At 34.9% G+C, this 10,550-nt stretch overlaps 2 protein-coding genes across 3 annotated transcripts; one reads left to right on the top strand and one right to left on the bottom strand.

Moving 5' to 3' along the window:
• Positions 1-444: 444 nt before the first annotated feature.
• On the top strand, positions 445-1,945 carry LOC140894481 (UDP-glycosyltransferase 83A1-like). The gene is made up of 2 exons (XM_073302982.1): positions 445-955; positions 1,041-1,945. The coding sequence occupies exons 1-2, from the start codon at positions 445-447 to the stop codon at positions 1,943-1,945; spliced, it is 1,416 nt and encodes a 471-aa protein (XP_073159083.1).
• A 728-nt stretch (positions 1,946-2,673) lies between these two features.
• Positions 2,674-5,631, bottom strand: LOC140866185 (biotin carboxyl carrier protein of acetyl-CoA carboxylase 1, chloroplastic-like). 2 transcript variants are annotated; one of them, XM_073271097.1, is made up of 7 exons: positions 5,345-5,631; positions 4,762-4,818; positions 4,535-4,668; positions 4,134-4,452; positions 3,650-3,721; positions 3,130-3,195; positions 2,674-2,951 (listed from the first exon to the last, which is right to left on the bottom strand). In XM_073271097.1, exons 1-7 carry the CDS (start codon positions 5,480-5,482, stop codon positions 2,928-2,930), a joined length of 810 nt encoding a protein of 269 aa, XP_073127198.1. In that variant the 5' UTR covers positions 5,483-5,631; the 3' UTR covers positions 2,674-2,927. The 2 variants fall into 2 exon arrangements, with proteins under 2 accessions (XP_073127198.1, XP_073127199.1); XM_073271098.1 differs by having other exon boundaries at positions 4,762-4,815.
• Positions 5,632-10,550: the final 4,919 nt, after the last annotated feature.

The following is a 10,550-nucleotide window of genomic DNA, read 5'->3' as shown; positions in this document are numbered from 1 at the left end:
AGTCGACAACACGACGAGATGTCCTAATTTTAGTAGTAATAATAACAATTGTACACGAATTTAACAGTAACAATGTAATATAAATACAATAAATTCTCGTTTCAAAAAAAAAATATATAGATCCTCTTGATATTAAGATAGTTACTCATCTCATTACAATGTAATATAAATAGTATAGATACTTGATATTTACGCGGCGAGAAAAGGTCCTTTTTTTACGAGACCGATTAGTATTTTATGTTTTCAATATATCGTACTAAACATTGAGAATGTTTCTCCAAGTGTAGCATAGATTCACTCGATATTTAACCTACACTCATAACAATATAATGTATTTTTCAGCTAAATGTAAAACTATGTATTAAGTTATTGTTTAGAGATGAAACAAATTCTCCTTATATATATTCCATGCATATTGTTTCAAGTTGCAACATAGAAGCAGTAATGGCATCACTCAAGGCCAAGAAACCTCATGTATTGGCTGTGCCTTTCCCAGCTCAAGGGCATGTTACTCCTCTCACCAAACTCTCACGCCGAATCGCCGATCGCGGGATCAAAGTTACTTTCGTCAATATACACAATATACATTCCAAGATTCTTGAATCCACGTTCGTGTCATCCGAGAACCAAGACCATAACACTAACAACATAGTACTGACCTCAATCCCAGATGGCCTGTCTTCCGAAGATGATCGAAATGACGTTTTCAAGCTCATCGAAAGCCTCAGAGGGACGATGGCAGATTCTTTGACGGATTTGATAGGGAGGATCAATCGTGAGAATGTTGAGGAGCCTGTTAGTTGCATCATTGCCGATATAACGGTCGGTTGGGTTCTGGAGATTGCTGAGAAAATGGGAGCTGAACCTATCGTTTTCACGCCGGCTTCGGCTGCTGGATTGGCCCTGGTGCTTCATATTCCCGAGCTTGTTGAAGGAAGAAATCTTGATGTTAATGGTAGGTAGCTGCTCACTTGTTTGTCTCTTGTTTTTGCATTTCAAAATTTGAGCTCAACAGAGTTGAAAGATTTCTTTCACCTCAGGTACAGTGGTGACAAAACCTGAAACAATCAGCCTGTCAAGTAATATCCCTGCCTGGGGAAAGGATGAACTATCTTGGAGCTTCCCTGTTGACTTGGGGATGCAAAAGATCTTATTTGAATGTTCTTTAGATGCCGTAAAGACCGGAAATCAAGCTAAGTCGATCCTTTGCAACACCTTCTACGATCTTGAATCCACAGCTTGTGATCTGAACTCAAGATTGCTGCCTATTGGTCCATTGCTCAACCCTAGTCACTCCAAATCTTCATCAAACTATTCTGGTAGCTTTCGTACTCAGGACGAGTCCTGTTTAGCCTGGTTAAACAGCAAACCAGCAGCCTCAGTGATCTACGTTTCATTCGGAAGCATAGCTGTCTTCTCTCAGCAGCAGCTGGATGAACTAGCACTCGGGCTTGAATTATCCGGCCGGCCCTTTCTATGGATCGTGAGGTCAGATATAGCCAATGGCGCACGAGCTGAATACCCCACTGGGTTCTTGGAGAGAATAGGTTGTGGGATTGGGAAGATTGTTGAATGGGCACCTCAAGAAAAGGTTTTGTCTCATTCTTCTGTTGCCTGTTTCTTGACACATTGCGGATGGAATTCGACAATGGAGGGAGTGAGCATGGGGGTGCCATTTCTGTGTTGGCCTTACTTTGCTGATCAGTTTCATAACCAGAACTATGTGTGTGACAAGTGGAAGATCGGATTAAGGATTTGTGCAGATGAAAATGGGATCAGATCAAGATATGAAATCAAGAACAAGATTCAGATGGTGACTGGTGATGTTGATTTGAGGAGCAATGCATTGAAAATGAAGGAATTGGCTTTGAAGAGTAGTGGGAGTGAAGAGGGTTCATCTCTCAAGAACTTTGAAAAGTTTGTTGATCACCTCAAGAAATTATGAAGACCTCTAATATTTAGGTTTTATCTTATCCAATTTTAACTTCAAATATGGTCCTGTTGTTTTTTCATATTAAAGAATATTAATAACACTGTTCTTAACATATATAGGGATGCATAAAAAATGTGGCAAATACTCAAATTCATGGTTGAATGTGTTATGTCAAGTTCCAAAAAGTTATTTTCTTTTTACCCTTTATGTGAACAACATAAAGCTTATTTAGTTTATGCGATGAGTAGCTTATTTACACCCACTTCCAAAAATGAGTAGCTCTCTTATGACACACCTCACGAGTCTATATCAATTGAGCAGCTCTCTTATGACACCACCTCACGAATTTTCAATCTGATCTATATTTTCAATGAAAAATACTACTTTAAATATAAAACAATATTATTGTCTATGAGTCAAATCGGATCGAAAATCTGCCACCCAAAATTGATTGGTATAACAATTTCATGAGAGATTTGAGCCCCAAATATTTTCGAATATCCTCAAGTATTTGGCTATGTCTCTTCAACCATCTTTGACAAGTTTTGAATTTATTAAATACTTATAGTTTCAGGGGTTGATAACCACTTTTACTTGAAGAAAACTATCATAAAAAAAATCGAATATAATTCTGACTAGTGATGGAAACTACGAATGTCAAGTGCCAATTAGAACTAAACTTTCTTCTTTCTTCGACAGAAAATTGAAGGGCACCACTGTTCATTAAAGTAAGTATTTATAATTCCCTTTGAATTTTACAAAACATTAGCATAAAGAAAGAGGCAGCAATCAGTATCACAGAAAAGAAAACGCCTACACCTTTGTAGCAAAAAACTAAGCATTATTTAGTTCCAAACAACTGCAGCAACCCGAGATAAATACACTATTATTGCAAAAATACTGTTGTCCTATTTTCATAACGAATAACAAAAAAAAGACTGAGCTTGGTCGTATTCTCTAACTTGAATTACTGTTCCTCAATGAATTTGGTTCCTCATGGCTCAATGATAAATAACGGCTGCAAAGGAGATAAGAGTGTCATGACAATGAATCAGAGATAACTTCAAATTAATGCCCAATATAAATAGGCATTATATCATGGTCATGCGGTGATTCTTTAAAAGCTCCATTATCAGAAGCACGAAATCGAATGAAAGGGTGTATGGGAAAAGAGGGGAGAAGAGAAAAGGAGATACCAAATCCACGCTGACTGGTTTTCCATCTTCTACAAGTATGTCAACCACAGTGCCAGATTGATCGGCCTGAAAATATAAGATGAACCATAAAGATGTATTAATTAAAGACCAAAACAGCACAGTTTGCACAGAAAGTTAAGTAGTGCATTAAAAAGTTACGAAAATGATTAAGCTTCAATAAAATGCTAAATCTCCAACTTGCATCAGACTTAGAAAATTAGACTTTTTACTCCATAGCTCAGTTACCAGTCATGATGGCACCAGTGTTAAACGGCATTTCTACTCCATAGCTCAGTAAATTCTAAAGTTCAACTTAATATCAAGTCACTTTCCGGTACCAGAGTAAGAATTGACAATGACATCTACGATATTAAGCATGAGCATAAAATAATGCTCCTGCTGAGTCACCTAAGTTGAGCATTCTCTCAATTCCAACCACTGGTGGTTTCATCATGAGTACTTGCGAACAAAAAAAGAGTAGAACATAAATATTTAGAGTAGTAAGAGGATAGCTGCTCACCTCAATCTCATTCATTAATTTCATGGCCTCAATGATGCAAATAACCTGTCCTTTCTGGATCTTATCCCCAACCTAGAAAAATAAATTGTAAATTACAATGTACAGAAACATATGTGAACGGAAGGTATATGTAAAAACAATAATAAGACAGAACAAAGTGGGAAAAAAAACACAAGGAAGCACAGGAAATTAATTAGGCGGTGCAGCAAAGAGGTGTTGATTTTATATAGTTTGCACGAATGCTAAAGCCTATGACACGAGCTATAGTTTAGAACATCAAAGATAATCTAGAGCTGAGGTTGACAAAGTAAGGACTGGAAAGTGGAAACAACCATAGAACATAAAAGAACATTTACAAGAGGCACTATTGAATTGTACAATTCAAATTGAACAGCCAACTCAGGTTTCAGTAAAAAACCAACATTAACCAAGCCGGAAGCACGAAAGTTCATGCACGAATATAGCGGCAAAAATAAGCATAAACCTTCACAAAAGCTGGTGCACCAGGAGCAGAAGAACGATAAAAGTTTCCAGCCATTGGACATTTGAATGGAGGATGTGATGACTTTGGTTTTGCTGGTGCAGGTGGTGCCGGCAGTGAAGCTGGAGTAGATGGAACAGAACTCGCAGGAGCAGGAACATGTGCAGGAGGCAGTTGTGGTGGAATCATAGCCTGGTATGGAGGAGGTGCAACAACAGGGGCTGCAATTGATGGTTGTGGCAGTGCTTCCTTTTTTCTTACGATAAGTTCACAGTCCATCTGCTTAAGCTGCAGTTCCACAATATCCCTTGAATCCACAAGCCTGACCATTTCAAACCAAATCAAAATTTCAATTTAACTGAATCAGAAAGTTGTATAATGTTTATGAAAAATGCTTCACTCACTTGACAAGGTCTGACACTTGGCTCATAAAAACTGAAAGAGATGATGCATCTGGAACTACACTTTTCTCTCCAGATTTTTTGATTGACAATGCCTCTGCAGCTGGAATAGAATTTGATGACTTCTCAATGGCAACCTTGACAAGGAGTAATCTTGGATCAAGTTCAAGGCAACATCACGACAAATGCTTAAAAAGGAGAAGAAGAATTAAAAGCTGTGTTCACTTTACCTCGTTCAATTGAGCACAAACCTTAAAGGAATCTGACAGGCTCTGGCTACGCGCCTGCTGGAAAAAATGAAAGAGCAGGGAGGTAAAACTTCGGCAATACTAATCAAAATCAGCATATTAATTATCTTCGAGTATTTCCTCAATCTTCAGTCATAAAGTGCAAGCTTAAACACCACGTCCATTTTTCAGATGACAGGCACAAGGTAGGTGGTGTACAATCATACTCACATCTTAAAGCCTAAAGGTTTTAGCGGCATTTAAGTACAAATATGGTACAAAAAGGAGGTGATATGCAATGCATCGTTAATGTCGCGACAACAATTGCCGAATCAATAAATGGTTGCGCTCCAGTCTCCACCAATTCGACAACTTTTTAGCACAGGCAAGCCAAAAAAAAAAAAAAGCTACGACCATCAAATTATTCATGATTAATACCATATTACTCCAGTTAACCCAAATGATTACGATATCTAAAAATCCAAAAAAAAAATGTGCATGCGACGAACGTAAACATTAATTCCAACAACGAATAAAAAACAAATCTTTAACAAATCAACCAAAAAAAAAAAAGAACCAACAAAACCTGCAATCTAGGAAGCATCGATCTGGCATCGGACCGAGAAAATAACGTAATGCGGGGCAGACCGTCAGCGGCGGTCTGCTGCAATGAAGCAGCTGGCAGAGGCGAGATTTTCGGACATGGGACGCCGAAAGAAGCCATCAATTACCGATCCTACAGAAAAATGTATCAAATCTGAGAAGTGAGAATGAATTTGAGGTGAAATATGGAGGTTTTTGTAGAGAGAAATGGACGAGAAAACTGAAGAAAAAAGGAAGTATCTGTTCTGTATAGGAGAGTGGGCGATGCGCACGAAGTGGAACGAAAACGACAGCGTTTTAAAAATCAGCCTCTTGCTGTTCCCTCTCTATTCAACGGCTGGTTCAACTAAAGAAAATTGTTTTTTTGGTTCGTTATGTTTGTCATTTTATGATTTCAGTCTTTTATATTTTTAGATTTTAATTTTAGTCCGCTATCTTTATTTTTTTGGCAATTTTAGTTTTTTTTTTTCCAACGTGGTGCTGACGTAGCACCAATTCAGTGTTGATGTGGAGATGACGTGTACAGTGTCATGTAAGCATTTTCGAAAAAAAAAAGACCGAAATTGCCAAAAATCAAAACATGCAGGACTAAAACTGAAATGTGAAAACATAAAAAACCAAAATCGCAAAGTGACAAACATATTGAACTAAATTTATAATTTTCCCAAACAAAAACCTACACATCGATTTGCTACATTAATAATTTTGAAATTTTAAAAAAGGTGACGAAATTTTAGTATTTTCTTTGTCTCGAAATTTGAATATAATCAAGTTTCTCCTTTGATTTTTTTTTTTTCATTCAAAAGTTGGAAATACCTCTTGGAATACGACGAAGCTCTTCTTGGTCCACTCCGTTTGGTTTGAGTGATAGAATAAATAATATATAGATAAGTAATGTAATGTAATAAATAAGAAATGATAGTTAATATAGTTTTTGATTTGATTGAAAGATTATAATTTATTTGATTTGATTGATTAAATTTTATATAAAGATGATAAATTATCATTTTATCCTTTTAACAATAAATAAAATATGAATATATTATTTATAAGGGGTAATATAATAATTTAAATTCAATAATTTGATTGATGTAATATAAATAATTAATGATTTGATTGATGTAAAATAAATAATTAATAGATGGATAAATAATATGTCGTGAAGAACGCAAAATTAGATAAGATAAGTTATACCGAGATTAACACAAATTTTTATATGTATATGTGTGTGTACGCAACGCTCATGCATGGATGGACTAGAATTTAATATAAAAAAAAGTGATAAAAGATAGATTTGAGAGGAAATCGCATGTCAATCATTCACTCACGGTATCTTGAGGGAAGTATACTCAAAGGTGGCACTCATGTTTCCTATTTTGCAGTGACATGAGAGAATCAGTATGTTCTTTGGTTAAAACATTAGTTAAGTATGAAATTGTAACAACCATGTCATATGGAGACTCCAACATTATGTAGGACAAGATGAAATGTCATCATTTCCAAGAACCGAACACGTAGAAAATGTAAAGATGTTTGTGTTAGGATCGAAAATATATGTAGAGGGGCGATGCATACAAAAAATTAAGATATTTTGGATATTTCTCAGATATTTGCGTTGATGAAATTTTAAATTTAATATTCAATATATATATATATAATCGTGATTGATCAAATTAATTTTTTTGGCGATAAAAAATCCATATTTCAAATTTCTTCTAATTTAATTATCACATATATGCTAGAAGGTTATATTTTAAAATCATAGTCAAATAAAATAACGTAATTAAATAATTCGAAAAGGAAAAAGAAGCAATCGCCCTCCGTTATATATATAAGGAAAAATTGCATATATCATCCCTATGAAATCCCGTGTTTGCTGATAATCTCCATGAAAATATTTTGAGCTAGAAGCCCCTGTGATTCTAGATTTGTAGCATACACCCACTTTTGAATAAAAAAAATGACTAAACTGCATTAAATAAGATAATTTAATATTAAAATATATTTTGTGTATGATAAATATTATGATAAAATAATTATATACAATTTTCATATTTATTTAAATAAAATTTTGTTATTTTATTCAATTAAATATAGAATTATAAACCAAAATTAATTTAATTATTTATTTAAATAAGAATATTTTTGTCGATTTTTAATTAAAAAATGTGTGTATGTTTCATAAATAGTTATCAACGAATTTGAAATTTTAAAGTCGTGATATATGCAATTTTCATGTATATAAATAGAATCAACCGAGTCCGAGATGGATCGTCTTCATTCTTCACCTACCTACCACCCACCCAGAAAACGCCCTGCAAAGGAATGGGAAGTACGAGGGCTTTCACCCACAATGCGCACATCAACAAGACTGAAACTATCCCTTTTTTCAAATGTTATGTTATAAATCAGATACGCAACGCAACCGAGAACGGGCAGAGAAAACCCAAGCTTCACAAGCGAGAGAGATATTTCAAGAAACTGGGCAGTGTGAGTCTTAATGGAGATGGCTCATCCATTGGCCGTGAAATAGGTGAAGTAGATTTAGCCCTTTTCAATGTTTGCCTGTTTTTTTTTTAAAAAAAAGTATATATTTAAGGGGTCTTTCCCCTTCTTTCTAATTCGTGGGTTTGCTATATATATAATTGTGCTTTTCTGTTGGTCAAGAATTTCCGTTAGCGTCTGTTTGAATGATTTTGATCACCAATTGTGTGACTGAAAATGCTTCTAGTAATGGTGCAAGAGAGAATCTGATGATGGAGGAAATTCTATTTATGATTTTCTTTATTCGGAAAAAGAACTCCTATCTGACCATACAGAAATGAGCATATACGATCATCTAGAGGATTTTTTTTGAGCCAATCATTTAGAGGAATTGAGAGAGAGAATATTTGTGTCCATTTTGGCTACTGGAGCTGCCATGGCTGGTTGCTTTGCATTTTCGAAAGAACTTATTGTTTTTAACTAGCACATATGCATCTATGACAATTGTGCAACACAGTGAGGGAGAACTATGCACATTAGGAAAGAAATCTCATTTCGTGGGCCTAGGGAAAATGGTTCCTTTAGGGATGATAATAATGAGCATACTTCATTGAAGAAGAGGCATGCTGATCCTGATGAAGTTTTTCCTTGTCAAGAGCAGGTTCATAATTTTGTGCCAAATGACACATCTAAAGAGGACGGTGGATGGGTGGAGGCTTACATCTGTTGGCAAATGCATTGTCAATAATCGGGCAAAACAGTGAAGGAGATATCAGCGGCTCATGGGAAAAAATTAATGTTCAAGGCATGGGGACTAATTTACCTTCTAGACTATATAATAGCAATCAAACTTCACCATCCATGGCTACAACATTCTCTTACTTGCTAACCATCGCCGTTTCTTGCTTGCAACTATTATTTTGGTTACTTCAAATTTTGATTATTTTAAATTGGTTTGACTGTGGCCTGAATCGTTCTGCAAGGTGTATCATTGCCTAAAAAATCCTTTACCACAAGACTTCACCGTCCATGGTTTATGGCCGGACAATTACACTGTCCATTTGGTTATACTGCATTATTCAACATCCCGTCCCCAAGTCGATCATGGTATGTGTTAATCTTTAAATAAATATCACATGTTAATTAATATATATCTTTAAATTAATATATATGTGTGTGTGCATGCATATATGCAAGTGTTTCTAGCTAGTTACCTGAAGTGAAATTTAACTTCTAAATTTGACTCATAGAATTTGAAACAAACTAACTAAATAATTTTAACTTACACCGGAAGAGCACGTATCAGTCAAGAAATAGAGTGTTTTTCCATATATTTTGACATATCAATTCGAACCATTAAACTATGGTCATCAAACAACTCTTCTTCCAAAGCTTTGAAAAGCTCCATCTTGCCAACACCAGTTGAACCAAAAAGAAAAAAAAAGAGTCTGTTGGTTTTTCGGGCAATCCAAGTCCAACTCTTGGTCTTATAACAACATCAACTACACTTTTAACAGCCTCATCTTGCCCATCTTGCCCGACAACTCGGCGGCGCAACATCTTAGAGAGACGAATCAATCTCTCCTTTTCATTTCGTCCAATATGTAGACATGTATACGAGTCCAACGAGCCACAACATTAGCAATCTGATTAGGGTCGACTGTCAAATCAAGCATTTTATTTTTATTTGATATTGTTTCTAGTTCTACAATCTTAGAGTTGTCATGAGAAAATATTGATATTTCGCAGCAATTTCAAGTTTTCTCAGCTAGTCAAATCACATTTTGAAATGTAGTTATTCTTTTTTTACCTCTTGAACATATTGGATTCTTGTCTTTCCTTGTACATCATCTCCAGTGATGAAATAGTATCCCTCAATACATCAAGTTTTTTTTTACCAGAAATATTGTTACAATTCAAGGGAAAATGTCACAGTAAGAAACATTGAATAAATGAATATAGTAGTAGTATTTCATTTACAATGGAAAATTTGTACTCACTTTTTCAACCAGCCGAACATTTCTAATATTTTTTATTTTGTTTATCAGAATAACACAGTTTAACCCCAACTTAAATATATTTCTTTTTATATCACCCAAATCTTTGGGCTGACTGCAAACCTGAGCTCTTGCAATTGCAGTAGCCTCGTCTACAAGGTCAAGTTCTTTGTCAGGTAAAGACAGTCTTACATAAAAAAAAATTTAGTCATAATCACGACTATCAATAACTAAACCACATATTGCTAAGTTTTGAAATTATAAACTAAGTAAAATTCATTCAAAATATAATATTAATATATTGGTGTGAAACATACCTCTGATATAACATGCTAACAGTTTAGCCGCAACTATAAAATATTGATCTAGAAATATTATAACGTGATGACTTTCATGCTCTTATTTCATAATTCTAATATGCTGATTGTATCAACAATACTTGGATCAACTATATCAAGTCGCTGAAAATGTTTCTTATATGTAGGATTTTTTTCTACATACTTTTTAAATCCTTCCGCAAGTGTGGCACCAATGCACCATAAATTAATTTTATCGAAAAGAGGTGGTTATTGTTTTAAATCTATAACTTGATAGAAATAAATTATGGTGTATTGATGTCACACTTGTTTAAGGATTTAAAAAGTACGTAGAAAAAAATCAAGAATCATTTTCAGAGGCTTCATACATTGATCCAAGTGTTAGCTGATA

The sequence above is a fragment of the Henckelia pumila genome, chromosome 4 (genome assembly GCF_033568475.1).
Source record: "Henckelia pumila isolate YLH828 chromosome 4, ASM3356847v2, whole genome shotgun sequence".
NCBI classification, from domain to species: domain Eukaryota; kingdom Viridiplantae; phylum Streptophyta; class Magnoliopsida; order Lamiales; family Gesneriaceae; genus Henckelia; species Henckelia pumila.
This window is presented reverse-complemented; position numbering and strand designations above follow the sequence as displayed.

Coding starts and splice junctions, on each gene's coding strand:
- LOC140894481 (XM_073302982.1), top strand. CDS start 445: ATGGCATCACTCAAGGCCAAGAAACCTCATGTATTGGCTGTGCCTTTC. Junction 956..1,040: donor AAGAAATCTTGATGTTAATG/GTAGGTAGCTGC, acceptor CTTTCACCTCAG/GTACAGTGGTGACAAAACCT.
- LOC140866185 (XM_073271097.1), bottom strand. CDS start 5,482: ATGGCTTCTTTCGGCGTCCCATGTCCGAAAATCTCGCCTCTGCCAGCT. Junction 4,819..5,344: donor CGATGCTTCCTAGATTGCAG/GTTTTGTTGGTT, acceptor CATTTTTTCCAG/CAGGCGCGTAGCCAGAGCCT. Junction 4,669..4,761: donor TTTGTGCTCAATTGAACGAG/GTAAAGTGAACA, acceptor CTCCTTGTCAAG/GTTGCCATTGAGAAGTCATC.